Source organism: Aphelocoma coerulescens, chromosome 4 (genome assembly GCF_041296385.1).
Source record: "Aphelocoma coerulescens isolate FSJ_1873_10779 chromosome 4, UR_Acoe_1.0, whole genome shotgun sequence".
Taxonomy (NCBI): Eukaryota; Metazoa; Chordata; class Aves; order Passeriformes; family Corvidae; genus Aphelocoma; species Aphelocoma coerulescens.
In genome coordinates, this window is record NC_091017.1 from 34,089,316 (window position 1) to 34,106,486 (window position 17,171).

Genomic DNA, 17,171 nt, shown 5'->3' on the forward strand with positions numbered 1-17,171 from the left:
ACATCTGTATCTTTAGATTTCTCACAAATTTAGCAGCACAGGAGCACATTTCCCTGTACGCTCCTATTTTATTTTAATATTGCTATTCAGTAACAATGAAAAGCATATACTGGTTAGACTAATAAGCATGTGACCTCCTCTGCAGACTAGCTTTTCAAGCTTTTTATAGCTTTCATTATTAATAGGAGAGCATCTAAGTGCACCAGATTTGTGTTGCAAATACTTACAATAGTTGGAATAATTTTCTAATTACTTAAACAATGCACTGTAACAGTACCAATTGAAATTCCTGTAAGCTACAGGCTTGCTAATTGTTTCCTTTAGTAAACCTAATTTATAGGGCTGCGCAAATAGTTGCTGGGTTTAAAATATTTTGGCAGCTGAGCTGCAAAGAAAATGTTATGGACTGAATGGAAACTTAATTTCTTTAGATTTGTTAGCACAACACAAGGATTGATTTGAGGTTATAGAAACATTTTTTAACACCTGGCAAACTGTTTCATTTGGTTTTCATGTATATTTAATAAAAGAAAAGGATTGGACCATAAACATGAGAGGTAAGTAGTCCCAGCTCTCCCATTTTATCTGCTGGTTGAGTGAGTAGGGCAATTTACCTGGGATGTTAACAACTTAAATTCAAGACTCCAAACTGTTTCCGACTTTTTCCTAAAACGTTTGCCTACTGCTTGGATGAAAGTCTTAATGCTGGAAATGAAGCATTTTGAGCAGGACCTCTGTTTCTTTCCTAGGATAACTAGATTTAAAAAATAACCCAAATGCATCAAGCAAGTAAATCAGAATTTGTGGGTCAGATTTCTTGTGCTGAATCTTTGTTTGCAAGCCTGATTGGGAGCATAGCACACATCTACAGAGGCAAGAGAGAGACTAAAGATCAGAGATGGGCTCTGACCCTTCTACTTCGTGTCCTTTCACTGCTGTGCAAAGTGAGTAACACAGTCGTTGGGCCATAAGCTTATTCTTCCTCTTTCTGATTTATTCTATAATTTTATATAATTTGGAGCATACTCTCCATTCAAGTGTGTAGTTACCAGATCCCCTGGTTACTGGTTAAGGTCACAGTGTGAACAGAGACATGGAACACAGAGGGGCAGAGAGGACAGATTTGAACCTGGGTCTCCCATGGCCTAGACAAGTGTTTGCCATCTTGTCTCACTTATCTGTTTGAGCGTGCATGAGTGAGTATAGCTAATGACAGTGACTGTGCAAATCTGTTACCAGAACTGGAATATATCACTTCAGAAATGTCCACTGCCAGCCTTGGAAATGAAAGGGAAACAGCACTAGGTGAATTTCCCCAATTTATTTGAGTCATCCAAACCAATAAACCATATAATGAAAAAAATGTTCAACCAGCTGTACTTGATTAATGAAACTTCTCATAGTGTGAAAATTGACAAAGACCTTGGGTGTTCCATTTATCTGAAATTGCTATCAATACTGTAACTTTTATAATGTTTTTTGAAGAGGCTTTTGCTCTGGAAAATCTCTGAGTAATATTGTACATTTGGGAAACTTGTTTAAAAAAAAAACTTGCAAAGGGATTTCTATTTTTTGTTGTTTTCTAGTTGTGGTTTTTTTTTACTGGATCTGGACTGAAACCAGCAACTAACAAGGTTTTATTTTTCAGTCTTTCTGAAGACTGCATTTTTTGATAGTCCTTGGGTTTTCTTCCTGTTCTTTAACATACTTATGATTTAGCTATCCCAATAAAGAACTTTTGGGGTTTTTTTCCCTCTGTTTTTTACAGGACCAAGTAAGATTTACTTGAGGACAGGTCTGCTATGTCTTTGTTGCTTTACTCTGAATGTGTCTAGAGAGAAGTAAAATACAAAAAGAAGGTGCTTTGCCAGGCACAGACGTCACTTTTGTCATTCAAGTTCTCAAGGTCAAGTCTAACAAATCTAACTCTTCCCAAAGACGAATACTTTCTTCCCCACACCCCTTGTCTTCTTCCCCATCTGCAGCCTCCCAGCTAGCTGTGGCATTTATACCATAACGCTGAGAATGAGCATGAAATGTCCTACTAACAATTCCCTTCTAGGGTTAAGCTAGTGGCAGATGACTTGAGGACTATGCAAGGCCTTGCCCCAAATTGGGGGTTTGCAGTGACCTTTTGTATCCCTATCAGTAAAGATAAACTGAAGAACCAGCCCTCCTCCGCCTTCCCAGGGATCTGAGCTCTTATCTCTAGTCGTTGCTCACCAACACTTTTATCTGTCAAAACCCTCTCCGCTGCCCTAGCAACAAGCATCCAGGCTCTTTTCCAGCTGACATAAGCTTCCTGCCACCTTTTGATGACAAGTGCTTCCAACATTTCCAGCTGTCAGGCTTTCAGCATCTGCTCCACATGTCACCAGGCTGACTTCACTGAACTTCGGGCAGCTTTGCACTTAGCCAGTTGCCCAACACTATACCGTGAGAATGACTTTGTCCTGACCACAGTTACTTCTCCACCTCTTTATATGCCCACACACTGACAATCAGGGTTGATGTTTTTTCTTCCTGATAGCTTTTGCCATTGCATCTGTATATAAATACATGTTTTATTCAGACATAGTCAGCTATTGCATTTTAGCTATCAGCTAAACATTAGACATAGTGCAGTGGCTTCAGTAGGGCTCCATTAAATCTACTTACAATGCTTCGCTTCTAATTGGAGTTTGAGCAGGAGTGGCTCTTCTGGATACTTGGTGTCCTTGACTTAGACACAGCATGAAAATTAGAAAATAGATTCTCTTGCTATTGAACAGTCAGACTCTTCAAAATAGTCAATACTGGTACTTCTGCTTCTATTAATGTATACGGAATTTTACTGCTTATTTCCCTAGGACCAGCTCTAGGCCATCATTTCACACTTCATTAACTCCACCTAGAATATGTGTTGGTACCAAATTCCCTGGCAAATTTTGCCCTCTTTTTTTTTTAATCCCTGTTTCTGCACTGTCCTTTCAATAGTGTGTCAGAAATGAAATGCATCAGCCAGACAAGAATCTCCCACTGAAGTAGATTACACCATTACAGTATTCACCAGCACCTCCTTCTTATCTCTTTTTTGAGTACTGCTGTGTGTAAAGTTTTCCACAAGCTCTTCTAGATCCTTTTTCTCCTTGAGAGGATCAAAGATAGAATGAGTGTGAGAGACAGACAAGCAGGAGGGGAGTTCAGCTGGCAAATGCTGCAAGCCTGGGCCTTGGGGTGCTCAGCCTTATCAAGACTACCATAAGACTGAAAAGGTATATTTTTCCTGTCCAAGACTCAGGTGTGCTTAGCCCTGCCTTGCAGATGGTCATTAGATTGCCATCTCCTGCTTGCTGCTCTCCTGGCTTGTGGGAGCACAAGGGCTGGAACAGCACCCCAGCCCTGGCTCCTTGTGATGAAGGGTAGGTCCCTGGGGGACCCTTTAATGTGCTCCAGAGACAGGCTACACCAAGATGAAGCTGATACTGCAAATGCTTTAGCTGCCCTCACCAACTTACCTTGGTGCTGGGAACGCCACAGCAGCAAATCAAGACTGAACCTGCTGTAACATACTTGTTTCTTTGCAAATGTCTGGGCTGAGGGCCTGTTTTTGAGGTGCACTTTATTTGACCTCCCTGCATTACTTGGTCCCCATGCAGACACGGAGATCGTAGGAACAGCCATGGAACTAGGTAGGTCTCCTGCTCGGCTGCCAAACTCATCACAAACCACTCATGGTATCTAGTTGTTTTCATTCAGTGCTCGTTTGGGGTTGGGTAAAAGAGCTGAGCCCACACACTTAATCCTTGTGTGACTGAGGAAGATGGTGGGAGCACACACTTGGCAGTGGGGCGCAGAAAAAGGACGCTCCATGGAGCAGCTCACATTTGGATACAATATGCAAACAATAAGTGTAATTATTGGTGGGTGAACTTCACTCTAAGGTAGGTTGTGGCACTTTACCAGCATAGATGTGCTATATTGTAATCCACATTCTAGATCCAGTGATCCTTTTGAGTTTCACATGTGAGAAAATGCATCTCTTCCATCCATTTTGAGATCAGCTCAGTTAGTTAGAGCATGGTGCTAATAATGCCAAGTTCGCTGGTCTCATACCTGTATGAGCCATTCACTTAAGAGTCAGACTTGATCCTTGTGGGTCCCTTCCGACTCAAAATAATCTGTGATTATGTGAACTTTACTTTTGACTTTTATACTACTCCTTGCTGTTTACTAGTTAGTTGCAGCAGTTGCAAGGCAAGTCTTAACAGTTAATGTAGTTTCCAGCTGTATTGTGTCATACACAGAAGTATTTCATACAAGTCCTTTCTTCTTCATCTACTTAATGAGCAGTACAAAATTGAGAAGGATGTCAATCTTTCTAGCAAAGTTTCTAAAGCTTAGTTCTGAATTTCCAGCCAGTGTTTTCTTGTGAAGGCAGAACTAGCTTTAGAGTTCCAGAGGTACCTTATGAATTTACAAAGTCTGTTTCTGTGGGGAAGCCAAGATGTCTTATTTCAACTCTTCCAGTAACTATCGTATTCTAGTCAAAGGCTGAAACAAAAGAGTAAAGATAAATTTATCATTTCACATTGTGGGATAGATTATAACACTACTACTTGCTAATATTTTCAACAGTCTAGGTCCCATTTCCAAAATCCCTGGGTGCCAGGTACATTAAACTCTCTAAGGATATGTCTTGCAGCCAGATTTTTAAATATATGTGGGTACCTCAAGAAACAGTTAAGCATCTGTAAGCATCTAACAGGATTTTAAATATGTCTTCTTACGTTGTTTCCAACAGTTATTTTTTTTCCTCCTTCTGTCGTGTAAGTTACTTACAAAATCAAAACCTAAGAATACTTTTGAAATCTTTGAACGTGTGCTTTAGTAGATGCTTTTGAAAATCCATCTCTATTTAAAACTCCCCATTGTGTGAAAAAAACCCCAAACAACCCGCCATTCATATCACTGGGATGATTGCAGTGCTACAGATCACAGAATGCAAATGAGACAACTTTTCCTATATCGAAGAATTCAGCATCTGAAGGAAACAGGCTGTGTGAGGCTAAAAGATTATCTTCAAATTATCTTTCTTTCCTTGTTGAAAACAAATGATTAAACCTCCTAATTCTTAAATTACAGTGTATTTTCTTGTCTTGCCTGATTGTTATTTTTGGGGGGGGTGGGGGTGGGGGGGAGGTGCCCTAGTTCCTGAAACTCTACCTCTCAAAACGCTTTTGCCTTACCTGTTACAATTAAGCTATTGTTTTGCTTAGGAAAGTGGCCTGACTTAATTCAGGTTTGTGCCTCGGAGTAAACTGAAATGATTAATAGCTCTGCGTGTGCCTAACGATGTGCTCCCTGCAGCCACTAAAGCACCTGTCTCAGTGTGTAACCAGCCAGGGTTCCCTGTGGTGCATGGCTGGAGATTCACATAACAAAAAAGGCAATTAGACAATGTTAGGGATTTGAATTTAGCTAACAATGCGGGGAAATTGTCTGGGAAGGATTAGTTATCTCTTGCCTGATAAAAACAGGTATCACTGGATATCTGTAAAACTGGTATCACTGTCCTTTCATAGTGGCTCCATATGGAAAGTTTTATGCCTAATGAAGACTGTCAGGGTTAAGTTCTGAAAACAAAGATCTGGAAAGTTGAAAATGTTCTTAAATTAGCATTTCTGCTACCTTCTTAGAACAGTCCGAAATCTGCCAGTTGCTGCTAGTTTTGGCTGTGCCTCTAATGGCAACCTGTTGTGTCCAAACAGAAAATTCTCCACGATTTTAGCATCACTTTTGTGGTCTGAAAATGTCTCTAAAAGGATGATCTGCAGCAACTGGGTTTTGAAAGAGCTGCCTTAATAATATTGCCTCACTGTGAGTCTTAGAAGGTATATAAATTCTTTCTCATGTCTGTCCTGTAAGACACTGAGCATATCTCTAACTTGTGCTGGTCCTTCTGGCTGGACAGCTGCTCTGTGTGCAATGGTGATTGGTTTTGAAGTTTGCTCCATCAGCTGCTCCACAGCGCAGCTTTCTGTGTTGGTTGGTTATTTTGATCAGCCGTGAGAGCGATGGGCTGGCTGGCTGATTGCTGAGGTGTTCCTCCTGGCTGGGTGACAGCCTTGCTGGCTGACCCCGGCCAACTGGCTTTAACTCTGGTGTGGGATAGCAGCTAATATTTTCCAAGGCATCTAGGTGATTTAGGAGCCCGTGGCTCACCCTGAAAACAGTTGATGCATTTGGAAAATGTTACTCTATTAAACTCACCCCAAAGGGATATAGTGTGGGCTAATTTATGTTTGTACGAGAGCTTGGGGTCTTGGATTCCTGTGATGTGAATATCTTGCACTCTCCTTTTTGTACAGCGGCAAACAAGATCCATTCCTGTGGTTGTTTCACCAGACAGTCAGGCTGTACTAAAACTACATCTGCTGATAAGAAAGCAACTTCTAGATAAATCATATAGGCAGGTCTCTGAAGCCTAGAAATAAGAACTTCTGGCTCCAATAACAAAAGCCTGGCTGCCCAGCCTAGGGAAAGCTGCCTACTGCTCTGGTAGCAATCAATCCATCACCCTTCCTCTGGCATTGCCAACTGTGGCCACATCGCAACAGCTGTCAGAGCTGATAGGCTTGGTGAGGATGGCAGTGGGCTGCCAAAGCAGCCGAAGCCGAGCTGCCCTGCTGGTTGCATGGGGGTTTTTCATGTCCCAGCAGGCACCCAGGGGACAAGGTGTGGTCCTTTCTGGAGGCTTGGTGGCTCTGCTCTTGGTTGATACCCTTGATGGCTGAAGAGAGGTAGCGAGACATCTGGAAGAGGGTTGAGAGAGGTGCTCCACGGCCCAAGATGGGAGAACAAAGGGTTATAACAACAGGGAGATATGCAGGAGACCTGGTCAGCAAGGCAAGGTGTGTTTTATCTGTTTATTCTTCATTCTTGCTCATATATTCCTTAAATATCTTCATATTCTCCTGCTGCAGAATAGGTATAGTGGTCTGAGCTGACCAGCATGTGCCTGTGATGCTCCTTGTGGCACCTAACTGCCCTCCTGTCCTCAGAGAAAATCATAAATTCAATTTACATGTCTCTTGCTGGATTTCCCACATGGGTCTTTTTAAGTCTTGAGCCGGTCACTAGCATTTTTGTGGCTTGTGTGTAGTTATACTGCATGAGTTCTTTAATTCTGAGGGCAAAAGTGTCTGTGTGAGAGGGGCTGGGTGGCTTCTCTGTGGGTATCTGAAGTGAATGAGAAGTGAGGGAGAAAACAAAGGATTAAGAAATATTTAAAGGATGAAGAGAATGATCAATAAGAAAGAAAGGAAAAGACTGTGAGGAATATTGCTGATGGGTTTTAAATTTGAATTTGGGCGGACATTTTTTTACACACTTGGGGGGAAGAAGTTGGAGGGTGCCTTGGTTGCTGTTATGCTTTCGAATTATAATCTAAGTGCTGCTGTGATTATACATCATTCTGATTGCTGTGGGCTAGTGATTAGAGCATAAAACTTGGAGAAAAAAAAACCACTCTGTTTTTCTTGACTGTAAAAGACTTGCTGGGTGGTTTTGAATGAGTTATTTCACTTCACTATGCCTCATTTTCCTGATCTGCAAAAGAAGGATATTAATGCCTATTTTTGTGAAGGCAGTCTGAGAAACTAAATGGAAACTTCTGTATAAATGTCAAGTGTCATTATTATTGTTCTTAAACTAATCCATTGTAGTCAGCTGCTTTTATAGTTTTTATGAAAGCAAATACAATGGAAGCTACATAATTGGCTGCATAAAAAATGTTGTTTTATTAGAAAAAGACAAAAAGTGTCTGAAAAAATGCAGCAGTGGGTTGCCTTTTTTCATCAATTGCAAAAATCTTTGTTAGGAGTGAACCATACAATACCAGGTAATAAAGTTACTCTGAAGTATATGTGACACAATTATGAGAAGTAACAGGCTCTGATAATTTTTGTTATATGTTTGGCTCACTATTTTCCTGGCACAGTCAAAGATTTTCAGTTATGTTTGAGCAAGTAAGAGTAAAAATGTGTGTGTTTACTTCTTTGCCAGTATCTGGGAGGTGAAGTTTCCTAAGGCTGTGACTTTAAAATCCTAATTTTCAGTTGAATAGTTTGCAGTGTCTGGCTCTTACACTGCTAGAAACAGTACAACAAACATTGACACTTCTTGGTGAGGTGGATATGCCCCATCTTTAAATACAATACTGTTGGAACAAGGTAATGGAACTTTGGGAAAAGGTGAATCCCCCTACTCTTCACATTTGCGTAAATCCTGTTTATCTGAAAGGTAATCCTACCCCTGCCAATTCACCTTGAGGGTGGATAGTCCAAATGATTCAGCCAAGGGCCACGTGCAGAAGGCTTTATCCATAGGGCACCTGTATGGCAGGGTGCTCTTAATCCAGGATGCTGATTATACTAGTAAAATTCAATGTTTGCCAGTTTAGTTTGTTCTTCTCCTGAATTTGTCCTGACAGGAACAGGATTCTTCTGGTGTAACTGTATTTATGTTGTGATAGAGGAAGGGGAATTTGGTATAGGTTTTTTTTAAGACAGGGCACTGCTGATCATAGGTAATATGTCCTCATACATTTAAGCAATTTGGCAAAAATCTGTTATATGGTCTTGGCCTTAACATGACCCCTGAGTGAGTAACTTGTGACCTGTCTGTCCTCATCAGCATCAGTACTGCTGCCTTCTAGGACAGCCCAATTAAGAAAATTTTATGGCTGCTGTAGGACAACTTAGTATCTGCAAGGCAGGCTGTGTGCAACAGTCCTGGCTGTTCATTTTCAGTCCCCAGTGACTGCATGGCAACAACTGCCTCTTCAAAGTGCTTTCCTCCACGAGGCACACATGCCTGTTTCCTGAAGGTTCACCTTCAGACAGCTCCTCTTTATCTGTGAGCTCATTCCCTCTAAAACCACAGCTGTTCAGGTACAGGCATTACACCACATGCTGAGCAGAATGGGTAGAGTGACATGCAATGGCTCTGTAAGATGATGGACATAGTGCTGGTGTTAAAATAATTACACCATAACATGAAAAGAGTCAAATCTGTATCCTGGTAAGTCAAGTTCATTCAGAATAAAAGTTTTAATGACATTTCAACAAGGTATTGGCCTTTAAATACAGATGCTATTTCACAAAATAATTAAGAGCCAGTTTGGAATGGGGCTTTTTGTTTGGTGATTGGTTACTTTTTTCCTTTATTTATTTTTTTTTTTTTTTTTAAATTCTTGTACTTTTGGGGACATTTGTGAGGATTGCTCTTTTCTTGCTCTGGTCAGCATCCCACCTCTGTTTGTACGAGGTGTAGTGAATGCATTAAGACTGTGGGAGAGGGCAAACAATTTTTCTAAAACAACATCCATGTTGGATCTTTACATTTCACCTTTTAATCCTGATGGTGAAAAATAATACTAAATTTATGAAAATAATGTGATTCTTTTACTTTAAAGAAAAACCTAGTGTTGGATTTGTAGTCAATCAGTGAAGTGTTAAAATAAAATGTTGTTCTTGGGAATATGGGATTGCTCATCCTGTCAGCGAAGCTAAGAAGAATTTGCTACATGTAACAGCACTGGGAGGCAAGATTATTTTTCAGGGTAAGTACAGTAAAATTCAGGTAATACTCTTCATCAGAAAACATTTGTAAGAAAAATGCTAAAAACCATTCATTTAGTTACACTATTAGGTAGGTTTTATTTTCTTTCTCAATAAGAATAGTGAGTGTACATACACACAAAAAAATGCCTTGTTCTGCCATTATTCTGAATTGCAAGTTGCAAATGACATTTTTTCCTTAATATGTATTTTTCAAGAAATGGAAAGATGGATTTAATTTTTAAGACAGTGGTCTCATTGAAATTCCATGTCAGGAAAGTCCTCTGAGAAGATGAGAAAATGCAGGCAGTTGAACAACAGAGCCACAGAAAAGAAGCCTCATCTCCTAAAGCTCAACAGACAATATTAAAATGAGCTGACTGAACCCCAGTTCTGTGTCTTGTGGGCTCATTTTTGGGGAAATGAGGACCACTATGGATTCTCTGATTGCAGCACTAAAGGCTTCCTCGTGCTTTTCTACTGGCCACTTAGGGTGGAATGACAAATCCTGCTTTGCCATTACAAAGCCCATTTGGACAGCTTTCTCCCAGTTCTCCCAAAATGGATTAAAGTGAATACAGACAGAGACAATGAGTAAACTATGATGTAAAGTTTATATACAAGAATATAACATTTATCTGGAGTATTTACAAGGTTAATTAAAGCAATATTTTACAACTCTTTCAGGTTAACCACTGGGTATATTACAGTTAGGCTACAGATGGTTTAATTTGCAAAACAATTAAAAACCAAAAAAAGTTGCATTCAGATTAATCAGCTCCAAAACTTGTTTGGTTTTTTTTTTTTTTCTGAGAGTGAAGGGCTGAGACTTGTAGAAAATAAAATGTGAGAATGGTTAATATACTCTTACTGGTGCCTATGTATCACATGCAAGAGTCTTAATGTGACCTTTATAGAGTTAATACAGACAGCAAGCCATGTCACCTCAGCGGCAGCGCTGTGCCCGCAGTGACAGGCCAGCAGCACGCCTGGCTTTCTCTGCATCTCCTACTGTGGCACAACAAACATGCACATTTACAGAGAAGCAGCAATATTAATGAACCAGCATTACCGAAACAAAGAGGGAAAGACCTCAGACCAAAGTCACGTTTGCAACCATAAAAAACCCCCCAAGCTTTAAGCGCGATACTTTAATACTTCCCAAAAATAGTCATTATTTTTTTTTTTATTACATTTTAACCTATGTACAGAAACAGAGGGGTTCTTCCCCTCTCGGAGAGCGGTCACTGTGTCTTGTGCCCACGGCATCTCGAGGCTCAGAGGGGCCAAAGCAGGAAGGTGCGGGAGGCCCAGAGAGCTTGGGGCAGGGGCGGCTGCTGGAGACAGCCAGGGATGATGCCACTAACACTGTAGTTTGCGGATGCTCCGGGAGAAGCGCTTGAAAGCCCGCTGCCCTTTCTGCCACCGCTTCAGCGAGGTGATCACGAGTTCCCCAGCTTGCTTCTGCCCCATCACCAAGTAGGGGACGTTGATGTCGTTCATCTCGTCGCAGGTACACTGCAGGCCACCTTTGAGCCAGAGCACTATCTTCCTCAGATCTCTTTCTGTCAGCCCATTCAGCTTGTAGATGGTTTTGCTCTTTGTTTCGGGGGTGATCTTGGTATCCCCATTGATGTAGGCAATCTCCTTCACTTTTATCTTCAAGGCTAATAGAGAGAGGGGAGGGGGAAGTGGGGAGAGGGAGAGAGATTGAGAGGTTTTTTTCCCATTAGTGCACATAAAGAGGACCTGGGGAGGGAGGTGCTCTATTGCTAATTAAACTGTCAGGGCTGACAGAAGAGGCAGCAGGTGGCTCCATTTCTAAAGCCACAAAGGGCATGCAAGTCATTTCAGTTTGAATCAACCTTAGGGCTGAGGTTTTTTGGATTTCTTTTCTCCTCTTTCCCCTCCCCCTCTTTTCCCTTCCTTTCTAAATTAATATTTTTTCCAACTTTTCTCCTGTTTGCAACAGAGAGAGGGCAGGTTTGCTACACTAACCAGAGCACCATTTTTTTCTGCTGGGAGAGGACAGCCTTCCTGAAAGTAGCGTTTGAAGGGGAGGTGGGGAGGCAAGTACCTAGACTTAATCTGAAACCTGATCTCTGCTGCAGCTCAAAACTTCTACACTTAATTTATTAGGCTGGAGAGGATTTTAGGCAAACCTGCAAGGAAATGATATTTCACATGCATTGTTTTTTTGAAAGAATAGATCCCACCGAGGGCAAATTGGTCCAACAGCTGCATTAGATTTGGTAAAATAACTAGGAGGGGGATACAGGGCTCCGTAAGAAGCTGTGGGGCATGTTTAGCTTTAGGAGGATTTATCTGAGTGCAATTTGCCAGGCCAAAACTATTGGTTGTTTTAGCAATTATGTGCCACAATCATGGTTTCAGGTTTTGGGTGGGTTTTTGTTTTCTTTTTTTTAAAGAAAGACTTTTGAATTGTTGTAGATACTTATACTACAAATCTGTTTCCAGGTATTAAACACTGACCTATTGTAAAAGGATTCCCCTCCTTATTCCCTTTTGCTCTTGAAATGCTAATGTGTGGATAATATGTCCTTCAGCTGTCTGTGTTGAAGGGGCTTTCTTGTCCTCTTCTAACCCCAGATCTTCCCATTAAGTTTATATCCCCAATTGTCTGTGCATTACCTTCTCTGTCAAATGATATATAGAGCTTCATTCTTAATCTGCAGAGAGAGTCTTTCTTATGATAGACTGAGATTGGTCATGCGGCTCTGTCTCAAACATCTAAATGAAGCTTTGCTCTACTTCTCCTCAGGCAATAGTCTGCATGAAAGATTCTCTTTTTTTTTCTTTTCTTCATTTTACTTTCTATTGGGCTTACCAGCAACGTCCACATAAAAGAGCAGTACTTCAAAACAGTAAACAGAAAAGAATGATAAAAAGGGCTGCTTTTTACTCCAAGGTGGAATTTTGTGTTTCATGACCCAACGGTCAAAGCCCTGCCTTTATTCAGGCACATCTCTTACTGACTCCAGCGGGAGGTGTACCTGATCCTCGACTCTCAAGTTTCAAGCGAGAGGAGCTCTGCTTCCACTTACCAAAGTCGTTTTTGCAGAGGTTTTCCACGATGTCATTATCATCTTCATTTTTGTTTTTGCAGGCATCACAGACCTTGGGTGCTGGAAATGCAAGCAACAGTCCCCGTCAGACGCGGGGAGAAAGGAACAGCAGGTGGCGTTGGGAACCCTTTGGGAAACGCCAGCTTTCCCTCCCTTCACCCCAGAGCCTGCTCCTTCTCCCCCCAGCCCCGGAGCTGCCCGAGCGCTTTGTGGCGCCTTACCCTGCTGCAGACCCGCTTCAAGGGTCACGGTGGGCTTTTAAGGTCATGCCTCGACCAAAAGTTTTTGTTTTAACGGGAAAAAAAGTGCAAAGGGGGTGGGGAGGGAGATCGAAACACGACCCAGAGCACCCCAGCTCCGCGCTACAGCGACGGCCCTCGCACAAGGCGATCGACCCTCTGGATGCCGCGGGGCTCCAGTGCCGAATCCCAGACCTTTTCTTTGAGGATGGAGACGGGCGCAGGCCGGTGACAGTCCCCCGACGGCGCCTGCCGTTTCCCCGGCCCCTTTGGAAAAGCCTGCCTGAGCTTGGTCTGCGGCCACCTCCCCGGTCCCCTCGTCCCGGAGCACCGGGGCGTGCTGTAACTCAAGGCAGACGCTTTGGTCCCCTTGTGGAAAGCCGGGGAGGGACCCCGCTGTCGGGGCGGCTCATCGGGGGCAGATGCTGCCGGCCCGGGGCCACTCGGCCGCTCCCTCTTACCTTCCCTGGTGACGGGGAGAATGTGATCGCTGCTGGCCAGCGGGATGCAGAGGTCGTTGTCCTTGGGGAAGCGGCTGCAGTCCAGCATGTCGGGCCAGGGGAAGCCGAAGGCGGACATCACCGGGGCGCAGCTCTCTTTCACCTCCTCGCAGAGCGAGTGGCAGGGCTGGATGATCTCGTCCAGGTCGTCGATGCAGACGGGGGCAAAGAGGGAGCAAAGGAACTTCCTGGTGTCGGGGTGGCACTGCTTCTGCACCAGCGGGATCCAGGTGGACGCCTGCTCCAGCACCTCCTGCACTGTCTCATGCCCCAGCAGGTTGGGCAGCCGCATGCTCTGGTACTCGATGCCCCGGCACAGCAGCATCGGGGCGGGGATGGGCTTGCAGTTGGAGCGCTTGTAGGAGAAGTCGGGCTCCCCAAAAGGGAAGAGCCCGGCGGCCGAGCCCATGCAGTGGGACGCCAGCAGGAGCAGGGCGCAGAGGCGGCGCTGCATTTTGGGGCGCGGAGGAGGTGGAGGGGGGGGCTGGCGAAAGGCTCGGGGGGCCGGGGTGACGGGGCGGGCGGCGCGACGCTACCTCAGCTGCAGGCAGCGTCCCCCAACCCGGGCTCCTGCTGCCAGGCGGGGACGGAGGGTCTGAGCGAGATGCTGGGGCAAACGGGAGTTTTCTGGATTTTTTTGTATGCAAATAGCAGGGGGAGCGGGGGCTGGGAGGAGCCTGGTGACAGCCATCCAGAAAGGATTGGTCACTACTTTCTCGGTCTGCTTTTGCTCAGGGGGATTGTCTTTTGGCAGGAAATCCTTGCGAGGAACATTACCGTGCGAGCACGGAGAAGGAGGGAAAGATCCCGGCGAACAAAGAACCCCGAGGAGCTCCTGTGCCGGGCAGGGGGCGCGGGGCCGCCCCGAGCCGCGGGGAGCTGGAGGTGAGCTTTGCCTCTGGCACAGCCACCGCGGAGCGGCGGCACCCCGCTCCCCCCGGCACCCGTGCCCACGTTTGGAGCTTTCGCTGCCAGCGGACGGGGGATGTGGCCGGGCCGGTTCCCAGGCAAGGGGCGAGGCTGGCGGCTCCCTCAGGCCCCGGGGAGTGTCTGGAACCTCCGGCCCTTCCCTGTAATGCAGGCAGGGCTCGGCCCGGAGCTGGAGCCGCAGGCAGCAACTGGGGCGGGGGTGCTGCCGGCACTCCCGGCCCCTCTCCGGCTTGGCAGCGCCTTCCTGCTGCCCCCCAGCCCCTCCTGCCCCGGCTCTCCCCGGCCGGGAGTGGGGGCCTGCAGCCCCTGGATGGCCCCCGACTGCCAGTGGGGGTTTTCCCCGAGCAGAGGAATCCAAGTGCTTTCGAAATACTAGCACGTTTTTCTGAGGCTAAAAGCGCGGGCTTGGCTCTGTGCAGCATAGGCACATCCCTTTCCCTTCACTCCTGTCTTCACCTAGAAACTCCCTTAAAGAATTGTGTTTGTGTTGATTTACCACCAAGGGGAAGACAACAGGCAAGGCACTGGGATCACCACCCAGCTTCAGTGTGCTTTGGATAATTCTTGGATTTTTAGTAATATTATTTATGGGATTATTACTGAAAAGAGTAGGCCTGTGTAGTATCATTTTGTGGTAAACCACATTCATTAATCAGCTACTGAATATTTCTCCTTATAGAGATGTTTTATGGGAAGCTAGCCTCAGCCATGATGACTTCTGCAAATTGCAGGATCCCTGTACATCAATTTTCCAGACTGGGCTTCCCAGAGATGTGACTCACTGCTTGTGGCATAGGGAAGAGATGGGACCTGCAGCATTCCTGCGGGAAGGCACAGGTCTGCCATGCTGGAATGGCTGCAGTGCTGCCCCAGGCAGGCTGCTGTCCACATGGTGACGCCAGTGCCAGCTCTTTCAGAGGAGATTCCAAGATCCATTCCAGTGGGACAAGCTGATGAATGTAATCTCCCTGTGGGCCAGCTTCTCTCCTGAAGTTGATAACTGGAAAATAAATATCCTGAATGTCTAGTGTCACTAGTGGTAAGGCTTAAAAGTAGTTTATTTCTTACAGCACCACATATTCTTACCATTAATTACCTTTAAACAGAGCCCATGTAAGCTCCTGGCCTCAATTGCCTTCCATAGCACTGAGCCCCACTGATGGCTTAGGGTGCCCATTTTAAGCCTGTTTTGCTAAGTCCTGAGGCTTGTCAGAGGCCGTAGCCTTTGCCAATTGCCAGGAATGTCCCTTCCAGCTCCTAGTGCTGGTTCTACCAGCCTCTGTCCCCAAAATCCTCTGTGGTGGAAGGAAATCTACCAACAGGTTTGCTCTTACCCTGAATGGTTGGGCTATTCACCCGGTCTTTGTAAAATGGACAAGTTTGTAGGGTTTTTTTATCTCTCTTTTTTCCCACTGCTTCTCATTTTTTTTGAGTCATTGATATTCCTTCAGGTGGATTTCAGCACAATTAGAAGAAAATTTGCCTGCTCCACAAAATCCCTGTACACTACTTTCCACGGATGCAGCCAGCTAGGCTATGTGGGAGCAAAGACCCAAATCTGAGCAGACTGTTTAGACTAGAGATAATAACCATTCTTCGTGGTGGAGGATGAGACATTTCCGACAGAAACCTGCTCATTCTTTTCACCAGAACTGTTTGCTTGTTTGTTTCCAGGCCACAGGAAGTAAGCAGAAAAACCACACATTTTCCTGGATTAAACTTTGATTTGAAATAAGGTTTTATTCAGACCTTATTATTTCCATTTTTAATGACCTCCGCTGAACTCATTTACTCTAAGTTTGAAATGAGCCGCGATCAAGTAAACAAAACCGGCCCACGCCTGCAGACCCGAGAGCAATTATTAGTGTTCTCGCTCTGACCCCTTGCAGGTGAAAGCGCCAGAGGGCGAGGCTGCCTTCAGTGCTCCAGGCTGCTTTCAGTGCTCCTCGCTGCCAGCTCGGGAACGGCGTTCCCAGCCTGCGGACCCGAGTGCCCTTCGCCGTGGCTGCAGGTCAGCAGTGCCCGTTCAGCATGACCCCAGCCGCCTTCTCCGGGCGCGGATGATGCTCGCCCTGCCGGCCCGGCACCACGCCTCGCACCGCGGGCGGGCGGAGCGGAGCCGCGTTTCGGCTGCCCCGGTGCCGCTGCCCCCCGGCTGTCGGGGCACACGTCGGGGCCGGGCGCGGCCCCGGGAGACGCCCGCGGGGGTGTCCCGCGGCACGCGCTCGGGCCAATAAACATCCACTGTCTCACGGTTAATTGGGAACTGAACTAAGGAGGGTGCCGCCCCTCCGCCCCCCGGGAAGCTCAACCCCGCCCCGCCCCGCCCCGCCCCGGCTCTCCTCTCCATCGTAGGCCGCCAGGTAAGGGACTGGGATCCACCTCCCACAACAGGCGGCGGGTTGGAAGCTTAGGCGACCTGGTCCGACCTGGCTGGAGCCAAGCAGGACTGCTTTCCTAAAATACAATGGTGTTTTAAGGTATACCTCCTGGTTTTTTTTTAATGTATTAAGGTGGGGTTTTTTTTTTATTGTTTTAAAGGCAGCATAGGCTTTTGAGCACCTGTAAATTCATCAAGTGCCATGGATAGTTAAGCCCTGAAAGTAGCATAAGCGTTTAAGCCACTTTAGATGCTTAAATCTGTATAAGCTGTTAAAATGCCTTTAATCCTCAAGTGCTTAAATCACCTTAAATCTTGGGAGTTAGGTGAGAGAATGAGCTGCCTGGAAAAAAAGACCTCAGCTCCAGTTTTCCCCAACCTTCAGTAAACGTTACCTGATGGCTGGTGGTGAAAATGAATGAACTGTGGGGAAA

General features: G+C 45.3%; 1 protein-coding gene and 1 long non-coding RNA gene across 3 annotated transcripts; one reads left to right on the forward strand and one right to left on the reverse strand.

Annotated features, from left to right (window-relative positions):
* Nucleotides 1-9,699: 9,699 nt before the first annotated feature.
* SFRP2 (secreted frizzled related protein 2) lies at nucleotides 9,700-13,922 on the reverse strand. 2 transcript variants are annotated; one of them, XM_069013546.1, is made up of 3 exons: nucleotides 13,389-13,918; nucleotides 12,668-12,748; nucleotides 9,700-11,269 (listed from the first exon to the last, which is right to left on the reverse strand). In XM_069013546.1, exons 1-3 carry the CDS (start codon nucleotides 13,879-13,881, stop codon nucleotides 10,965-10,967), a joined length of 879 nt encoding a protein of 292 aa, XP_068869647.1. In that variant the 5' UTR covers nucleotides 13,882-13,918; the 3' UTR covers nucleotides 9,700-10,964. The 2 variants fall into 2 exon arrangements, with proteins under 2 accessions (XP_068869647.1, XP_068869648.1); XM_069013547.1 differs by having other exon boundaries at nucleotides 11,181-11,269; nucleotides 13,123-13,922.
* Nucleotides 11,397-12,811, forward strand: LOC138109689 (uncharacterized). The gene is made up of 3 exons (XR_011150658.1): nucleotides 11,397-11,479; nucleotides 11,575-11,671; nucleotides 12,730-12,811. It is a non-coding gene; the product is annotated as an uncharacterized lncRNA (long non-coding RNA).
* Nucleotides 13,923-17,171: the final 3,249 nt, after the last annotated feature.